Here is a 20,733-nt window from a genome sequence, read left to right as displayed (position 1 = left end):
TTTTAAAAGGTAATTAGGCCTCACCCTGCCTGATATGCAAGGGAAGAGGCAAGATCTGAAGGTTCACCCTTGTTCGACTTGCTGATACACATGTGTTTCAGGCCAGCTGTAAAGCCACACACACAATGCAAATGAAAAACCTCTTGTGAATCCTTAAGAAGTCGACACTGGAATGACCCAGAGGACTGGCACTCTGTATATAATCTGCAGTAAAGGGTCCAGAAAGGAAAAAAGTTGCCAACCTCCAGGTGGTAGCTGGAGATCTCCTGGGATTACAACTGATCTCCAGGTAACAGAGATCAGTTCAGCGGGAGAAAATGGCTGCTTCGGAGGGTGGACTCTGTGGTATTGTACCCCACTGAAGTCAGTCCCTCCCTTCCCCAAACCCAGCCCTCCTCAATCTCCACCACTCCAACATCTCCAGGTATTTCCCAATCCAAAGCTGGCAACACTACTGCCACCACCCAGTTCTCAGCCCCAGTTATCAGAATGCTCCGACCACGGCGGTTACCTTTCCTCTGATGCCTTGGACATTCTCCTGGTCAGCGCTGGGGACCCTTTCTTGCTCCTGGCCAAGTACTTGTACCTCGGGTTCTGCTTGATCCAGTTCCGAAGCGCTTCGTAGGCTTCCTGCTGGTGCCCCGTGTTGGTGAAGCTCACTGCCAAGGCCATGAGGGCTTTCAGGTTGTTCGGCTGAAGCTCTAAGCACCTGAGCAGAGCAGAGGAGAAAGCCTTCTCAAAGGGGCAGAGAAGATCCGCTCAGCAGAATGCGAGGAGGGACTGAGACAACGGCTGTGAACAGTTCCTTGACACAGCCTCGCTCTCAAAGGTGGGAACCAGCTGCTGTGAAGGCTTTAAAGCACAGTTTCAAATGTGAGGATTCCCAGTGGATTTTACGTAATTCTTCATCACTTTGGGCACTTATAGGGAAGCGATTTGTAAATGTACAAACAGCTGGGGCTACATTAGAGGTCCATCCCATTCAGTGTTGTGAATAACTGGAAGTACCTCTTCATGGCTGGGCACAGGGCTCACCTATGCACAATGCTGGGAGTTCTGTGAATCTCCCAGCAGGTTTCTCCCCTCTCTACAAATCACACATGGAGGGAACCAACTAGTACCATTAGCATTTTTTTAAAGTTCCCTATATTCCTAACCTGAAATGGACCTGGGAACCACCAATGTACTGAGGTTTGGAGAGTCTGTATTCTGTGAGTGGCAACACATGAAGTTGCCTTATATGGAATCAGACCCTCGGTCCATCAAAGTCAGTATTATCTACTCAGACCGGCAGCGGCTCTCCAGAGTCCCAGGCAGAGGTCTTTCACATGACCTACTTGCATAGTCTCTTTAACTGGAGATGCCGGGGATTGATCCTGGGACCTTCTGCATGCCAAGCAGAGGCTCTACCTCTAAGCCACGGCCCCTCTTTGCTGTAAAGGCACAGCTGATAGAAACCATCTTTTCGGGGCAAGGCCCCGCATGATGGTTTTCCGCCTAGCCTTTCCTTTTATTTCAAGCTCATCTGACCAAAGATCTTGAGTGCAACATACATAAGACAAAATACAAAATTTACAACATAATAGAAAGTTAAAATATTAAAAAGATACATAAGATAAAAACAAAATGTGCAACACCGTAGAGTGATAATATGGCTTTAAAATCTTGAGATTTATAAATTATTTTAAAATTTCAAATATAAGAATAAATAAATATCTTTATAGGGAGCAATATAGACAGTACATAGATACTATTTCTGTTTAGCACACGGTTAAACTTGATCGTGACTTTAAAGCCAGGACTACTGCCAGATATTTGGTGACACCTCTTGTTATTCTTGGGTCCATGTGTCCCATCAGTAATTAAACCACCCAGGGGTCAGCAGGAAGATGGTGTCTTGATAGGATAGGAGCAATCCAGAGGCCCCTGGGTGCAGACTGTTGATCACAGAGTAGTAGAAGGTGATCTATTGTCTCGATTGCTCCTGATACACAAGCACATAGCCTGCCTGAGAACAGCAGCGATGGCAGCAAAGATCTCCATGTACTTAGCATGCAGCTGTTCGGCTCAATTAAGAAGCACTTATAATGAAGAGATAAACCTTTTGAAAGCGGACGGGTGCCACGTGTGCCAAGGAGATCTTTTATTTGCATAGCTCCTAGCTGGTGTTCGCAGGGCTCCGTTGACTCATGTTTCCTTTTGTTTGGTTTGGTAAAGGACTAGATAAGTACTGCAAGTAACTGTACGGATGCAGGGTTTTAAAAATCTGGGAGTAGCCCGAGCTCCTTTTTTAAAAAGTCAAATTTTTATACTAGGTCAACTTGAATTCTGCACCAGAAGAGCGGTGACCTCTATCAGTAATGCAAATAAAGATAATTTACATAGGGCCTTACTTTGTATAATTTATTTGGCTACTGTTAGTCCTGGGAAGGGGTAAGGAGATACAAGGTGCACCTAAAATATGCCACCTGGCTCCTGAAAGTCCATCTCAATCTCAATCCCAATCAATAGAAACCCAGTTTCTATTATACCAGGGGTGTCAAACTCAATTGTTACAAGGGCCAGATATCAAGAAGAAGAATTGGTTTTATATGCCGACTTTCTCTACCACTTAAGGGAGACTCAAACCGGCTTACAACCACCTTCCCTTCCCCTCCCTACAACAGACACCCTGTGAGGTAGGTGGGGCTAACGGAGCTGTAACTTGCCCAAGGTCATTCAGCTGGCTTCGTGTGTAGGAGTGGGGAAACGAATCCAGTTCATCAGATTAGCCTCTGCAGCTCATGTGGAGGAGAGGGGAATCAAACCCGGTTATCCACACAAATATCATTTGATATGACACAAATATCATTTGATCGGGCTGGGCCCTGTGTACCAGCCCAGATCGGCCATGTGTACTAGCCCACAGAAGGCTCGCCAGCCCAGACCAGCAGTGTGTGTAGGGGGGTGGCTTCCTCAGCTGGCGAGCCCAGCATGCACATCGCCCTCCCCAGCAGCCCCCTACTTCAGGGGCAGAGAAGAAGTGCGATCTATGAGCTGGGCTGAAGTCCCCGCCTTCCAATCCCCGCTGCCTCTGCGCTTGGACCATCAAGAGGGGTGGATTGGAAGTTCCCGCAGCCCAGAATTGGGAGCGGGAGAAGAGCAGGGGGTGGGGTGGGCAGCTGCCTCAGCTTGCGGGCCGGATAACAACGCTTGAAGGGTCAGATCTGGCCCCTGGGCCTTATCTTTGACACCCCAGTGTTACACCAAGTGTTGCCCATCCAGACGTTGAACACATGAAGCTGCCTTCTACTGAATCAGACCCCTAGTCCATGAAGGTCAGTATTTACTCAGACTGGCAGCAGCTTTCCAACGTCTCAGGTAGAGGTCATTCACATCACCTAATGCCTGGTCCTTTTAACTGGAGATAACAGGGATTGAACCTGGGACCTTCGGTTTTCCCACTAAGCCACAACCTTGTTTCAGTCTATTTTCTTACCCATAAGGGCTAGAAACCTGCTTTCTAAATTAAGAACATTAAAAATGAGATTTCTAGGAAGCCGGATATTATGCTCAGTGTCAAATTCATTAGAGAATTAAGGGATGCTGGTAACCCCAAACATACTTTGTGAGCTGGACACTAAGAAGCAACTGTAGTATCTTTCATTTATAATTGCTCCTGTGCAGTTTGAAATGTTTCGACCTCACCCACCCCAGTGGTCAAAAGCAACGTAGCTGAGGAACTTCTGAATTCCTGATAACCTTTCTTTGGGACCAACATGGCAACCAACATCGAACTGACCCCTGCAATTACCACCACCTACCTCTGGAGTGCTACAATGGCTCCTTGCTCATTTTCGTTCTCAGCTTGGGTTATACCAAGATACTGCCAGGCCTGCAACAAAGATATTGGTAGGGTTAATTTTGTTGTATTTAGGGTTGCCAGGTCCCCCTTAGCCACCAATGGGAGATGCGGGGGGTAAGGTTACCAGATCCAGGTTGGGAAACTCCTGGAGATTTGGGAATGGAGCCTGGGGAGGACAGGGACCTCAGTGGGGGACAATCCCTAGAGTCCCCCCTCCAAAGCATCCATTTTCTCCAGGGGAACTGATCTATGTAGTTTGGAGATAAGCTGTAATTCCAGGGGATCCCCAGGCCCCACCTGGAGGTTGGCATCCCTAGTTGTATTTATTGATGAACCCTTCCTTTCCCTATAGGGGTAAATTCCCCTTTGGCTTGACGGTGTCTAATGCCCATTCTATCAAGCACAGTGCCCAAGAGCATGAATCCAACAAAGCGTTTCCATGGTCAGAAGTGTATCTGCCCACAAAGTGCATCTTTCTCACCTCCCCCTCCTGCTACCATCCAAAATCCCCTCCCAAAATTTCGCTTACGGGGCACAAGAAACTTCCGAGGACAACATTAGGGCAGAATCTGGGGCTGCGACATGAGGGTGGAGATGAGAAAGTCACTTTCCATGGGTGGAAATTCATAGGAATGCACTGGTAGATCCAACCCAAGATGCTGATCCTTCACCGTTTTTTATATATAGACCCACAAGCTCAAGCAGTTCCAGAAGACAACAGGCAAGGATACCTCGGCGTCATGAGGGTCTTGCAAAATGGCCGCCTCCAGATACAAAATGGTGAGTGGCAGGTCCCCTTCTTTCAGCTTCTTCAGGCCTTCTTCAAAAGCGCCCGGCCAGTCTTTGAAAGGGTTTTCGGTATGAAAATAATAGCCCTGGAACAGATAACGAACAGGATGACAGTGAGAAAACAGCTCCAGAGATGGTGAGCCGATCAAACCTTATTCATTACTGCCCCTGCAGGTTCACAAGTTCACAAGGTTGGAAGAGACCACAAGGGCCATCCAGTCCAACCCCCTGCCATGCAGGATCCCACAATCAAAGCACTTCTGACAGATAGCCATCCAGCCTCTGCCTTAAAGACCTCCAAAGGCTGGGACTCCACCACCCTCCGAGGCAGTGCATTCCACCGTCGAACAGCCCTCACCATCAGAAAGTTCTTCCTAATGTTTAGGTGCAAGACTTCCTCTTCTTTTGCCATAAACATGAACACAGAAGATGATTATTACTATTTTGAAAATTGTGACGACTATTTCCAACAGCAGCCCTAACCTGGATGGCCCAGGCTTGCCCGATCTCGTCAGATCTCAGAAGCTGAGGTGGGTCAGCCCTAGTTTGTATTTAGATGGGAGACCACCAAAGAAGTCCAGGGACACTACACAAAGCCAGGCAATGGCAAACCACCTCTGAATGCCTCTTCCCTACGGAGTCGCCATCAGTCGGCTGTGACTTGATGGCACTTTCCAACAGCAGTGCTGGAGACAGATAGGTTGGCTTCCTCTGAAAAATGTATAGTTTACATATATTCATTTACTATACACACTGGAATAGATCCAAAAGGGTTGTCCCTCTGCCAACAGAAGCATCATTATGCCGCACGTAACTACTATTATGCTGGTGGAATACCATTTCCGTCGGCAAAGGAAGAGAGGATAATTTTCAATTATTCCCCCCTTCTACCATGGACCCCCAACTTTCCCCTGTTCTGATCCTGGGGGTCTCTTGACCCCCAAGAACAAAATTTTTGGGCTAATGTGGGCTTGTAGCCAGAGAAAGAGGGCGGGGAAATCCCTCTACCAGCTTTACTTCGTTGGCAGTGCTTTGAATTCACTCTATTTAGACGATGGTCAAGAGAGCCCGTGTGGCATAATGGTTAAGAGTGGTGAACCCTAATCTGGAGAGCCGGGTTCGATTCCCCCCTCCTCCACATGATCCCACTGGGTGACTTTGGGCCAGTCACAGTTCTCCCAGAACTTTCTCAGCCAATGCAGAGGCAGGCAATGGCAAACCACCTTTGAACATCTCTTGCCTTGAAACCCTACAGGGTCTCCATAAGTCAGTGATGGCACACACACACACACACACACACACACACACACACACAGACGGTGGTCAGAACAATGTGGGGCAGCAAGTATTTGCAGACTGCTTTATAAATATTTTATTCATTTTATTTTATTTTACAAAATTTATATCCCATCTTTTTGTCATCACAAGGAGCACCAAGGCGGCTAACAAATTAAAATACACACTGTGGTTTTAATGTATTTCATAACTGTTGTTTTAATGTTTATTGTTTTATTCAATTGTTTTAGACTGTTGCTACCTGCCTTAAAGTCCCGAGAAAGGTGGGTATATTTTTAAAATTATTTGCAGTGAGAGCCACTGCAGCTCTCTGACATCAGAGAGGTCACCAAACATTGCCTCACAAGTTCAAGATTGTCTTCATAATCGCATGTGGGTCAGATTCTTGCATTGACCCATTTGTTTCCTAACGACCACATACTGAACTTCTCAGCTCCCAACACTCTTGTCAAGCTCATCACCTACATAGCCCTCTTTCCTTCTCCTGAACATCCATCACCAGCCTTACCTTCTCATTGATGGAGATGGCTATCTGGCCAGGTGCTTCTTGGCCATCTGTAATCCAGTTCCTGCGAGCCATTTCTTCCCACTCTGCTTGCATCTTATCCCAAAACTCTGTGTCTGACTAGGGAGAAGATAAAACAGAGAAGAAAACGGAAGAAAGAATGAGCAAGAAAGAAATAAAATGGATGAATGAACAAGGCCAAGTTTCAAATTGCTCCTGCTGATCACTGTACGTAGCTGGTCTGGACTGCAAGATCTCTTCTGACTTGCATGTGAAGATGGAAAGTAATTCTTACTTTGCTGTCCTTGGTCTTGTAACATCCAAGTTAGATTACTGTAATGCATGAGGAGCAGGGCTTGAAGAGTGTTCAACAACTTCAACTGGTTTAGAGTACAGCAGTTAGATTGCTAATTGAGACATTTCAATGTAAAACCCCTCACCATACTCAACCAATTGTCAATGCAGATCTTTCACTTCCAGACACAATTCCAAGTGTAATAATAATTAAGTGCTGTCCAGTTGCAAACGACTTATGGTGGCCCCTCATGGGGTCTTCAAGGAAAGAGATGGGCAAGGGTGGTTTGCTATTGCCTTCCTCTGCTTAGCAGGCCTGATCTTCCTTGGTGGTCTCCCATCCAAGTACTAACCAGGGCCGACCCTGCTTAGCTTCCAAGCTCTGACAAGCTCAGGCTAGTCTAGGCTAGGCCATTTACGGTGCAGGTTTTGATAAATAAAGGCCAAAGCAGCTTTGGGAGCAGGCTATGTGAAGGACTTCTTTCTTCCACACCAGCTTATCACACTTTTAGGATCTCTTCCCCAGGTGCTTTGGGTATCAACCTTCTGGTGCTGGGCAGTTTTTTATTATAGGAACATCTGAAGCTGCCTAATACTGAGTCAGATCACTGGGTTGTCTAACCTAACAGGTGTCCAGAAGTTGAACCTCAGGCAGAGGTGGCACTTAATCTGCCCTACCACTCAAGATCCATAAACTGGAGATGCCAAGAAATGAATGTTGGAGCTTCTGCATGCATTCCACCACTCAACCGTGGTAAAGATAGTCCCCTGTGCAAGCACCAGGTCATGCCTGACCCATGGGGTGACGTCACATCCCAACATTTACTAGGCAGTCTATGTTTACAGGGTGGTTTGCCATTGCCTTCCCCAGTCATCTACACTTTAACCCTAGCAAGCTGGGCACTCATTTTACCGACCTCAGAAGGATGGGAGGCTGAATCAACCTTGAGCCAGCGACCTGAAACCGCCTTCCGTTGGGATCAAACTCAGGTCGTGAGCAGAGCTTCTGACTGCAGTACTGCAGCTTACCACTCTGTGCCACGGGGCTCTTTTTATCCAACCGTGGCCACTCCTCAAAAAGGAGGTTTCTTGACTATGGAATGGTGGTGGAAAGTGCCATCAGGTTGCAGCCAGCTCATGGCAACCTACTAGGGAATACACTCTATGGAATACCCTCTCCATATACATCTGCAATACACCCATTTATTTATTTTTTAACAATCTGGCACCTGGTTAAAACTTCCTTATCCACCAACGGCAATGGTTAAGTTGCGCTTCTTCTGTTTTTTTATCCAATCAACTTACTGTTGTTGTAGTATAATTTCCCGTTGTAGTATAATTTATTGAGGTCCTTGACCCGTATTACAAAGTTAAAACATCATTAAAACAACAATAGTTCAATACAACAACAAAAATAGCTACATGAACATTTGAGTTAGTCAAATAGGTTTAAAACTCTGCATCAGCTTTAATATCATTTCCCCGTGTCTTATATATCCCAAGACAGAATTTAGCTACTTGTCTGGATACCCAGTCGTTTCTATCAGACAACAGATATTCCAGTTTAGCCACGTCAGATTCATCAAGAAATCCAACTAACACTGGCTGGAGATATTTTGATCTGGCCTCCTTGTGATGTGGACATCTCAGAAGCATGTGCTCTGTAGTTTCCACCTCCCCCATTGAGCATAAACATAACCTTTCTGAGTATGGGATCTTTTTGAATCTCCCTACCAGAATGGCAGAAGGAAGTGCCGCGTACCTTGCCAAGGTAAATGCTCTTCTGCTGTTGAACTTATTGCTGTTTTACTGTCTTTTGTTCTGTGGGTTTATTTCTTTTATCTCCCGTTTTAAATCTGAGTCATCTTTTCATTGGTTTTACTTGCTTTGGATTTTGCATTTTAAGGGAGTCGCTTTAGAGAGGTTTTCTTACAGAGAAAAGCAGCATAGAAAGACTTGAAACAAACACGATATATTTTTTCACTCCTCTTTCACTGGATCATTTGCCGCTCATAATCACTCCCTGTTGATTGATTTCCATTTTGAGCCATTTGGGCTTAACAGACTATTTCTTTATGTAGATAATACACAGAGCTTTATCAAACATGAACGCCTGCAGAGTCTCACCAGGGAACGATGCTCTAACCAAATGGACCACCATTTCTCACTCCCAGCATCTTAGCGGAAGAAAAAACACACGCCGCAGCAAGCTTAAAAACCAGGAGGGGAAGGGTGCGTGCCTCAAGGCCAGCAACTTGCAAAGCAGTGGAGGTCAAAATAACACTACCAATCTCAGCTGTCAATAACGCCTTCCTTCCTTTGGATTAAGGTTGCCAATCTCCAGGTGGGGGCTGGAGTTCTCCCAGAATTATCACTCCAGACTACAGAGATCAGTTCCCTGGAGAAAATGCAGCTTTGGGCAGTGGGCTCTATGGCCGCATGTACCGGGCTGCGATTCCTCCCCTCCACAAACTCTACCCTCCCCAGGCTCCACCCCCAAATCTCCAGGTATTTCCCATCCTGGAGCTGGCAACCCTACTTTGGATGGCTGTTCTGAATCCCAAGCCTTCAGAAGGGAGGGCAGAGAATGGACATCCCAAGTCATTGCACAAGCCTTGTTAGTCCTGGGTTAGCAAAGCCCAATATTGCAACTCAAGAGGTGAAAAAGTCATTTTCTGTGAATGTAATTTGAGATGTGGACACTTTAGGAACACTATAGTATTTAGCTGTGTTTTCAGAATTAGAGTTACTAGGTCATCACCACATCCTGGGGCAGGGAGTTCCACAATTTAACTATGTGTTTTGTGAAGAAATATGTCCTTTTATCTGTTTTGAATCTGTTGCTCTCCAGCTTCAGCAGATGACCCCACATTCGGGTATTATAAGGGAGAAAAATGTCTCCCTGTCCACTCTCTCCTTACCATGCATAATTTTATAGACCTCTATCATATCTCCCCTTAACCATCTTCTTTCTAAGCTAAACAGCCCTAAGCGTTTTGACCGCTACGCCTCTTTTGCCAAGATCTTCTTTCTTTCACTTATGAGAAATGATGGACTTTGGGCAAGACTTGCCCTGTTATTAAGTTAATGAAGGGGACTTTGCAGCCTCCATACATTGTGATTAAGTGCCCCTACGAGGGAAGCGACTAGCCTCTCGCTCTGTGAGAGATTTGTACATATTTTTGTATCACTGAATTGTCTGTGTAATTGTCTATAGGCTGTAGTTTTTTGTATTAGAAATAAGTATTTGTCTTTAAGAATCCATTGTGATTGTGTATAGTAAATTCACTGCATAGGAATGGGCAAGACTTGCCCTGTTATTAAGTTAATGATAGAGGACTTTGCAGACTCCACGCATTGTGATTAAGTGCCCCTATGAGGGAAGCGACTAGCCTCTCGCTCTGTGAGAAATTTGTACATATTTTTGTATCACTGTATTGTCTGTGTAATTGTCTATAGGCAGTAGTTTTTTGTATTAGAAATAAGTATTTGTCTTTAAGAATCCATTGTGATTGTGTATAGTAAATTCACTGCATAGAAATTGAGTCTACATGCTGTTTTTGTAATTTCAACTACCTGGCAGTTGGCAACCCTAGCCATAGAGTCCAATGGCCAAAGCGGCCACTTTCTCCAGGGGAACTGATCTCTATTGGCTAGAGATCAGTTGTAATAGCGGGAGCTCTCCAGCTAGTACGTTGAGGTTGGCAACCCTACCTATAAGCAGTGTTAGGTTTGCCCTCCAGGGCAATTGGTTGCCCACTGTGCAAACAGGACACTGTAGAAGATCCAGCAGGGTTCTTCCTCATGTTCCAGTCTTATGCAAGGCGGACTTTACACCTAACAGCAAGAACTTAGAACTCAGGGACCGTTAAGATCCAGGTGTCAGACAATAATAGGCTTCCTCTCGATTTTATCTTATGCAATAGCTAACATTGTTCTATTTGAATCTACAGTTGCGTAACAGCGCTCTCAGGAATTTGTCGGAACTGGCAAAGTGAAACCAGTCCCTGCTCTATGTGCTTCCCTGCAAATAAGGACCAAGCAATACAGTTTTACGTGGGAACATTTGGGAGCAATGTGAGGTTACTGACTCTTGTCTGCTGCTGTGCTCTCCCTCTCCTGTTTGCAGGTTTTTTAAAAAGCTGAATCATAAACAGGATTGTACTAAATCTTCTACTGAAGCTCCAGGAATAATCCATCAGCACTGTGGGGTCTTAAAATTAGATCCGGCTAATTAAAGCTTGGCATTCCCTGCATTGACAACAGAAGTACTTTGCTGATTCAACAAAGATCCAGAAATCCTCCAACAGCCGTCATACTATGTGCGGGGGTTGATTTGAGGCTTGTCTTCCACAGGCCCTTAAAGGTCCACATACTCCAGGTCATTCATGCAAAGTCCTTCCCGATCAGCATACTTTAATCACTTGGATTATATCTTTTTGGAAGGGCAGTTAAAGAATTCTCCTCATTTTTACCCATATACCTAATTCTGAACTTTGCCCTAGAATGTGGATCGCCAAATCCACATAATGTGGCCAGGTACAGAAAGGGAAGATTTTTCTGCCAACCTGTGGGAGCCCTTGTGCTTGCAGAAAAAATCTAGAAAGTTTTTATAAAGTTTTTAAAACCCAAACAGGACAAACAATTTCTGCACTTGTGCAGACAATCCAACTCAAACAGAAATTTGTCACTGAGAATCTAGCAAGATCACAGTGGACTTTACAACTGGGCATTAAAAAAATAAGGAGCAACTAAAGTCAGCAGGCAACAGCGACTACAGGAGGATGGGGGAGAACGGAGCAAGACTGTGGGGAAGGGAGAAGAAGAGGTGGAGACAGTGGCAAGGTGGGGGGGGGTAGGTGGCAGGGGGTAGACCCAATTTAAAAACTCGCAGTCCCAATTTCAATCCAATTCAATTACCTTCTGGAAGAGACTTATCTGGAATCTCAATAGGGATGGTGCCAACCTCTCTTCCAGCAGAAGGGAATTCCACAGATCGGGGGGAGGTGGCAGAAAAGCCCCCCCACACACACACAAACTAGTCATAGGCTAACTGGGTCCTACGGGGTTCCAATACAGTCAGCCTAACCCCAGTTATGACTGGTTCCTGCCTAAAAGCACGCTGGAAGGTTCTTAGAGCTCAGGCAGGCTGTTATGAATTTTCACCTTCAGTCGCTCCAAACCTGAGCGGTTTAGAGATTTAGAAGTTCAAAACCAACACCTTGAATTAATCCTGGAAATACACGGGGAGTAGGAGCAATCGAAATAGCTTACATGGTCAACTCTGTTATGAGTTTGTTGGGATTAGCAAATATGTTGACAAAATGTTGGAAATCAAAAAATGTTCCTAGTAATGTAGGAATGACTTGCTACAATTTAGCCAGCAGCCCAAATGGAGAAATGAATGACGACAATCCAATCACACACACGGACAGCACAATTTTTAATAAAAAATGAGTAAAAAGAATAAGGTTGGAATATGAATGATGGGGCTGTCCAGATCAAGGGAAGGATAGTCTGAGATAATTTAAATACATTACATGCAGTGTAATATAAAGATAAATATGGAGTTGCTAGGTGGCCAGGAGAAAAAAATATCCTGGCCCTCTAATAGAGACTAAAAATTTGCAAATGAACAGCTGAAGCTTTTCATGGCATGGATAACACCTGGTAAATGACATCACCTGGTAAATAACATCCAATTATATCTCTATTAAAGGGATCGGACATTTTACTAGATAGACATATATAGAGATGTTATATTATGTACAGAGATGGATTGACTCAATAAAGGAAGCCACAGCCCTCAATTTGCAAGACCTGAGCAAGGCTGTCAAAGATAGGACATTTTGGAGGACATTGATTCAGAGGGTCGCCATGAGTCGAAAGCAACTTGACGGCACTTAACACACACACACGCATATTATGTACATGTTATATTATGTACATAAGTCGCAACTGACTTATGGCATCCCAGTAGGGCAGGGGTGTCAAACATAATGCCTACGGGCAGGAACCGGCCTTTTGAGAGCTCTTATCCAGCCCATGAGACAGCCAAGGCAGCCACCCTCCCCCTACTCTCGATCTGGGCTGGCGAGGCATGACCCGATCAAGTGAAATTTATATCATATCCGGCCCTCATAACAATTGAGTTCAACACCCCTGCAGTTGGGTGTTCAAGGCAAGAGGCTAACAGAAATGGTTTGCCATTGCCTTCCTCTGCATAGAGACCCTGGTATTCCTTGGCGGTCTCCCATCCCAGTACTAACCACAGCCGACCTTTATACGCATGGCACTTCATAAATCAAATTTCTCCTTTATTTTCCCTGCCATGCTAAAATTTTCAGAATTGTAAACCATCAGGGAGTCTGACTGCTTTTCACATGGTGAGTATAATATACAGGCAACCTTTCCGTTCCATTCAATTCCACACTCAAGTCTTAGATCAGATAAGCCTTAGATCTGTATATTCCCATCCATGCTCATTTTCCGGGCCCTTTAATTTACTTTCAGGGACATTCAATCTGCCCTATTCCATTACAGCTGAATTCTGTTTCAGTTGTTTGTACAAGGAAGAAACCTGCTGATTGAAATGACTCCTCCGCCAACCAGTTGGAGGCTTCCATAATTAAGATTTTGTCTCGCATGCCAAAATGGGTTTCATTACCCAAGAAGTCCTTTATCTCAAAGGCAGCACCTGTTCTTAGTGATGCAAGGTTCACTGTAGCTCAACTGTATTTTGTGGGCAATGAAAGCCAACAGCTATAGAGACAGCCTCAAAGTTGTGTGTATCACAAAAGGACCACCATTCTGCAAGCATGCAGCCATGCAGGGGAAGGGCCATAGCTCAGTGGTAGAGCATCTGCTTGGCATGTAGAAGGTCCCAGGTTCAGTCCCCGGCATCTCCAGTTAAAGGGACTAGGCAAGGAGGTGATGTGAAAAATCTCTCTGCCTGAGACCCTGGAGAGCCGCTGCCGGTCTGAGTAGACAATACTGACTTTGATGGACCAAGGGTCTGATTCAGTAGAAGGCGGCTTCATGTGTTCACTAAAGTCAGCAGATATCTCCAACATGTGTTCATACCTAACAGTGGAGGTCAGATTCTCCAAAGGCTATTTTGATTGAGGAAAGTTGGATCCAAACTAAAAAATCCTGCAGATTCTCACACCACAGTATGCAATGAGATCTCGGGTAGATCTCAGCTTTGCACACATATCCCTTTACTGCACATAGCACCAATGAACCAATGAACGGGGAAATATTAGATTTATTCAACCATGGGCTCACCCTGACCCTGTGATTTAAACCTTGACAGGTCTAGACTGCACATGTCTGTATCACATGCTCAAGGAACACCTGCCTTCAGATAAATGTAGCACCTACCCCTTCCAGTGTGCACAGAATTAGAATCATAGAGTTGGAAGGGGCCATACAGGCAAAATGAAGAAGAGCTGATTTTTATACCCCACTTTTCTCTACCTTTAAGAAGTCTCAAAGGGGCTTACAGTCACCTTCCATTCCCCCTCCCTCCACAATCGGGGCATTGTGAGGTAGGTGGGACTGAGAGAGTTCTGAGAGAACTGTGACTAGCCCCAGTTCACCCAGCAAGCTTCATGTGGAGGAATGGGGAATCCAACCCGGTTCTCCAGATTAGAGTCTGCCACCCATGTGGGAAAGCAGGGAAGCAAACCCAGTTTTTCAGATTAGAGTTTGCCGCTCTTAACAACTACACCAGCCCGGTGGTGTATGAAGGCACACAAAGCTTAATTCAGATTGGCTCTTTTAATTGTTAAATTGTAAATCTGTCTCACAAGGAGATCCTTACAAGAGATAAATCCTCATTGATAGTACTGGAATCCTTTCACTTCTGTCTTCCTTTGCTTATCAACCTTCCCAGCCTCTTTGCCTGCAGTAACAATTTAACACATTTTCTTTCTCCAGTTGGGTAGAAAAATGTTCTGGAAAAATACCCACAATCAACTGCAACAGGTTCTTCTTCTTTTGTTTTTACCTCAGTGCAAATTTCTCTATGAAGTAGAAAGAAATGCAGTTACTTCTAGCAAAGTGGTCTTTAAATTACATTCCTTGCTAACAGCTGCACCCCCTTCCCAATATAAACTTGTTTTAATTATCTCTCCAGGGGAAACGTTTGAGAGCAGGGATGCTCTCTTTAGGAGGGTCTCCTTAGCATCGGCTGAATGTTTCATAATTGAACAGCAGAGCGGCAAGCATTTTATATATAACTGAAGCTCAGCTTCCGTTCATACCAGGAAAAAAAGCCTCCCCCTAGCTCTAAATCACCAGAAAAAAACTTAAAATACGCCATTAGCACAAAATTTGTGCTTGAAAAAAACAACAACAACAACCAAGGTCTCCCTATATAGCTCACTACAAGAATGTAAAGCAAGTCACTGGAATTTACCTCAGTAATACTTACTATTCATGTACTGCTAATAATTCAGGAAGCTGTACAGGTAAGGCAAGGAAAAGAAAAGTTCTCGCCCCCAAGGAGGTTACGGTATAAATAATCTGTACGATAGAAATATGAGAAGACACGAGTCACTGGAAAAGACAATCCTGCTAGGAAAAGTTGAGGGCAGGAAAAGAGGAAGACCCAACAAGAGATGGATTGACTCAATAAAGGAAGCCACAGCTGTCAATTTGCAAGATCTGAGCAAGGCTGTCAAAGATAGGACATTTTGGAGGACATTGATTCATAGGATCGCTATGAGTCAGAAGCGACTTGACGGCACTTAAAACACACACACACACACAATAGCAGAGCAGTATGGGATGGCCCAGGCTAGCCTGATCTCGTCAGATCTCAGAAGCTAAGCAGGGTCAGCCCTGGTTAGTATTTGGATGGGAGACCACCAAGGAATACCAGGGTTGCTGTGCAGAGGAAGGCACTGTCAAACCACCTCTGTTAGTCTCTTGCCATGAAAACCCCAAAAGGGGTTGCCATAAGTTGGCTGCGACTTGAAGGCACTTTACACACACATTATTATTTTTAGTGAAGGTGGTGGATCCAGAAGGGATCTGGGTTTGCCGACCAGATAGGAGGATTTCCAAGATTTTGCACCAAATTTTGGAAGAAGAAAAGTTGGTTTTTATATGCCGACTTTCTCTACCACTTAAGGAAAAATCAAACTGGCTTACAATCACCTTCCCTTCCTCTCCCTACAACAGACACCCTGTGAAGTAGGTGGGACTGAGAGAGCTCTAAGGTCACCCAGCTGGCTTCATGTGGAGGAGTGGGGAATCAAACCCGGTTCTGCAGATTAGGGTCCACTGCTCCAAACCACCATTCTTAACCACTATACCACGTTGGCTATGGGTGTAGATTGATAAAGGACCAGAAGGCTTCCAGTCCTACATGTGTCAGCTGGAGCTAGAGTTGCTAACCCTGGATTGTGAAATTCCTGGAGATTTGGGGGTGGAAACTAGGGAGGGCAGGGTTTGGGGGAGGGACCTCAGCACGGTATCATTCCTCAAAGCTTACCCTCTACAGCAACTGTTTCTTCAGGGGAACTGATCTTGGTAGTCTGTAATTCCAAGATATCTCCAGGTCCCACCTGGAGGCTGGCAAACCTAGCTGGAGCACAAACAGCACTGAGAGCTTGCCACACCTTTCCTGGGATAGATCAGGCCCTCCCCACTTCCCCTGCCCCCTTGGAGGCAGGAGGGGACTGATCAGTGCCAGGGAGAAGCACCCAAGCTCTTCAAGGTCCCATCACATCTCTGAGGAGACCACTGGAAATGCAGGGTGGCCCATAGTTCTCCCTGATGCCTGAGCTTCACAGTGGCCAGCATGCATTCCTAAATGCACATCCTGTCACACATTATCCTGCTTTGCAAGATGTTTAATCCTTATTCTCTTGGCACTTGCAAAAAATTCCTTGCATATAGAAAACTAGCATGTCAGAGAGAATGCTTACTAGAACCCTTCCATTGACAGGCCAGCTTTCTACAGGTGGGTAGTTTTTGCCTTAGGAAAAATTAAGAATCACATGATTCTTCCCATCCCTCTTGGTCCGAGAAGGCTGTTATGAAGAAGAAGAAGAGTTGGGTTTTACATGCTGACTTTCTCTACCACTTAAGGAAGAATCAAACCGGCTTACAATCGCCTTCCCTTCCCCTCCCCTCATCAGACACCCTGTGAGGCAGGTGGGGCTGAGGGAGATCTAAGAGAACTGTGACTAGCCCAAGATCACCCAGCTGGCTTCATGTGTAGGAGTGGGGAAACCAACCCAGTTCATCAGATTAGCGTCTGCCGCTCATGTGGAGGAGTGGGGAATCAAACCCAGCTCTCCACATTAGAGTCCACCACTCCAAACCACTGCTCTTAACCACTATACCACGCTATCATGTGATTCTCTTGGATACAGGTAGAGATCAGCCCTTAAAGCCATGAAGACTGCTGGGAATTGTAGTCTAAACCAAAAGCAGCAAGACTCCGATTCAGCCTTACTCTTTCCCGAAACACTGTGCTATGCTGGACCTCTTTGTGGGTGGGCAGACTGGCCTTACAGCAATTTGCAAAAATCTGAACATGGGATTCATCTCAAGCTTCATATAGGCTGATAAATCATTTTCTCATTGAGCTAAAGAAAGCCCAGGAGTGGCATATCAAGGATATCAAGAGAAATGCGCATGGGGTGACACAAATTTTAGATGGAAGGTTTCGAGATAGCAGAAAAAGACAGCCCAGACAGCCACTCAATCAGCCTTCTCTCTCTTGGATTCCAGCCAGGCATATGCAAGCAAGCATGACTGCATAAAAATGAGAGAAGGGAAAAAATGCTGCCTCATTTTGATTTGCGGTCATTGATGCGATTGCTTCCGTGACTGTTGCTGATACAAGTAGGGTTTCCAGCTATGAGTTGGGAGATTTTGGGGGTGGAGCCTGGAGAGGGAGGGGTTTGGGAGGGGAGGGGCCTCAGCAGGGTATAATGCCATAGAGTCCACCCTCCAAAGCAGCCGTTTTCTCCAGGGGAACCGATCATGATTGCCTGGAGATCAGTTGTAATAGAGGGAGATCCCCAGGTGCCAGCTGAAACTCAGCAACCTTAGATACAAGCCACTTCTAAACTGAGCTCCCAACATCATGTTATGTCATGTGTGTATAAGCCTAAGTCCATTTCCAGTCCATTTCCAGGCTGGATTTGGTGTTCTAATGGAATCTGTTGTCCTATGGGGAGGGCTGGGGAAACGAGGTCCACTCATAAGAACATAAGAAAGGCCATGCTGGATCAGACCAAGGTCCATCAAGTCCAGCAGTCAGTTCACACGGTGGCCAACCAGGTGCCTCTAGGAAGCCCACAAGCAAGACGACTGCAGCAGCATTGTCCTGCCTGTGTGCCACAGCACCTAATATAACAGGCATGCTCCTCTGATCCTGGAGAGAATAGGTATGCATCATGACTAGTATCTATTTTGACTAGTAGACATGAATAGCCCTCTCCTCCATGAATATGTCCACTCCCCTCTTAAAGCCTTCCAAGTTGGCAGCCATCACCACATCCTGGGGCAGGGAGTTCCACATTTTAATGATGTGTTGTGTGAAGAAATAGTTCCTTTTCTCTGTCTTGAATCTCTCACCCTCCAGCTTCAGCAGATGACTCCGTGTTATAGCATTATGAGAGTGGGAGGGAGTATCCCTAGGATCCTCAATCACGGTAGCAGTGAAAGACGTGGAATGTGCTGACGGCTGCTCTCTTGGATGGCTCACAACCTGAGTTCGATCCTGACAGAAGTCGGTTTCAGGTCGCTGGCTCAAGATTGACTCAGCCCTTCCATCCTTCTGAGGTCGGTAAAATGAGTACCAGCTTGCAAGGAGTAAAGTGTAGACGACTGAAGAAGGCAATGGCAAATCACCCTGTAAATATAGTCTGTCTAGTAAATGTCGGGATGTGATGTCACCTCATGGGTCAGTAATGAGCCGGTGCTTGCACTGGGGACTACCTTTACCTTCTTTATATTAGGCTACCTAATGCCAGGATGGGCCCTGACCTGGGTGGCCCAGGCTAGCCTGATCTCGTCAGATCTCAGAAGCTAAGCAGGGTCAGCCCTGGTTAGTATTTGGATGGGAGACCACCAAGGAATACCAGGGTTGCTGTGCAGAGGAAGGCACTGGCAAAACCACCTCTGTTCGTCTCTTGCCATGAAAACCCCAAAAGGGGTCGCCATAAGACGGCTTCGACTTGATAGCACTTTACACACTTTACACACACACAATGCCAGGATGTGTTTTTAATTTCTCTGTTGATAGGAAACCCCCTGGCACCAGAAAACGGGTTGAAAAGACGAGCTCTGAGCTTTTACCAAAACATAAACCGATACCTCAACTGCTGCTTTGGCTCTTTCAAATTCCTCTTCCATGGAATGGTTTCGTGAGAGAAGGGTGCTCCCCCAGCGTTTCTCTTTGGTAGATCGTGCCTGAAAGGAAAATAATATATGCAGTAAGCAGGGTTCCGTGTTAATTGAGGGTGGCGGGGGTGTGCAGTGGTTAAACCAAGAGACCTAGATTCAAGTAACCGTAAAGCTCACTGAGCCCACGACCATCTTTCACACCCTAAACCTCAGACACAGTCGCAAGATTCTGTGCAGGCTCCATAGTCTACCAAGGTATAGTGCTGACTTAGTGTATACTTTTATATTTTGTATACTTTTACTACACTCTGTATTGTACTTTTTATTGTGTATATAAATATATATTTAAAATTCTTTTGTTAGCTTGTCTATTTTTGCTGGTCTTTGACCGTAATAAATTATTCTGTTCTGTTCAGAGGGGCAGGACCACCAAAGGGCCAGGCTAGGCAATTCAGAAGGAGATTGGCCAAGGAGGAAATGCTGGTTCTTGCTCCTTAGGCTGAACGGAGCAGGGTCAGGTGGGAGGCGGAGGACCAGGGGGGATGAAATTCCCTCCCCTCTCAGTTCAAGGCCTATGGGAAGGCATGCTGCACTTCATGCTGGTAAATGTCTGCTAGGCCCGGGCGGGTCTTTCGCAAGAATAAAGCATTTTGATCCCATCTTGGGAGTTTTGTTTCGAGGGGAAGGATATCTTATTTAAATCCCTTGTATTTGTCCAATTGTTACCACTCAGCACCTTTTTCCAAAACGGCAGCACGAACAGAGGCGGATATTCTGAACTGGTTCAGAGCCAGCATGGTGTAGTGGTTAAGAGCGGTGTTTTGGAGTGGTGGACTCTGATCTGGAGAACCGGGCTTGATTCCCCCACTCCTCCACATGAACGGCGGAGGCTAATCTGGTGAACTGGGTTGGTTTCCCCACTCCTACACACATGAAGCCAGCTGGGTCACCTTGGGGTAGTCACAGCTCTCTCAGTCCCACCTACCTCACAGGGTGCCTGTTGTGGGGAGGGGAAGGGAAGGTGATTGTAAGCCAGTTTGATTCTTCCTTAAGTGGTAGAGAAAGTCGGCAAATAAAAACCAACTCTTCTTCTTCTTTAACGGAACATGGATTGAAAGCACAGATTTGCTGTCCCTTGCAACTTTCACTACACAGAAAGTGGTCTGTCAGCTCTCCCCTGTACCTGGCTCCATCCTTTGTTCGCCCCCGGAGGAAAATCCAATCTGAGTTTATGAGCAACCTTTTTATCCAAAACTTCTAAACCCATGAATGCCACAAAAAGAATGGTCCCCTATCACGGCAAGGGAAAGCAATGCGGTGACCTAAAAATGTTGAGTCGGCTAAGCTCCTGACCTCACAGTTGTCTGAGGTTAAACTCATTAGCCACAAATCTGGCCTACAGCGGATCCCAACTGCACCTACTTACATTATTATATTTTTGATTATTACGAACCTTGGGGATATTCAGTTACAGTAAGCGCTTTTCATGCTGGGTCTAGTTTCTGTTGCATCAGAAATCAAGACTGAATCCAGACAAGGGATTATTTATTTATTTTCTGTATCTGAGTGCTAGGGTAAGGGCGCGCTGCAGTTTTCAACCTACGCACCGCTGAAATCCCATTACAATGAACTG

The 20,733-nt window shown here is 45.6% G+C and overlaps 1 protein-coding gene across 1 annotated transcript in view; it reads right to left on the bottom strand.

Moving 5' to 3' along the window:
• The window catches only part of PEX5L (peroxisomal biogenesis factor 5 like), a 195,364-nt gene that overhangs the window by 6,326 nt on the left and 168,305 nt on the right, over positions 1–20,733 (bottom strand). The window contains exons 8-12 of the mRNA XM_056849561.1: positions 19,071–19,166; positions 6,438–6,554; positions 4,576–4,719; positions 3,804–3,874; positions 512–709 (exon numbers count right to left, since the gene is read on the bottom strand). Coding sequence (XP_056705539.1) covers positions 512–709; positions 3,804–3,874; positions 4,576–4,719; positions 6,438–6,554; positions 19,071–19,166 — 626 coding nt within the window. The remainder of the gene's footprint in view (positions 1–511; positions 710–3,803; positions 3,875–4,575; positions 4,720–6,437; positions 6,555–19,070; positions 19,167–20,733) is intronic.

Source organism: Euleptes europaea, chromosome 5, assembly GCF_029931775.1.
Source record: "Euleptes europaea isolate rEulEur1 chromosome 5, rEulEur1.hap1, whole genome shotgun sequence".
NCBI lineage: Eukaryota > Metazoa > Chordata > Lepidosauria > Squamata > Sphaerodactylidae > Euleptes > Euleptes europaea.
This window is presented reverse-complemented; position numbering and strand designations above follow the sequence as displayed.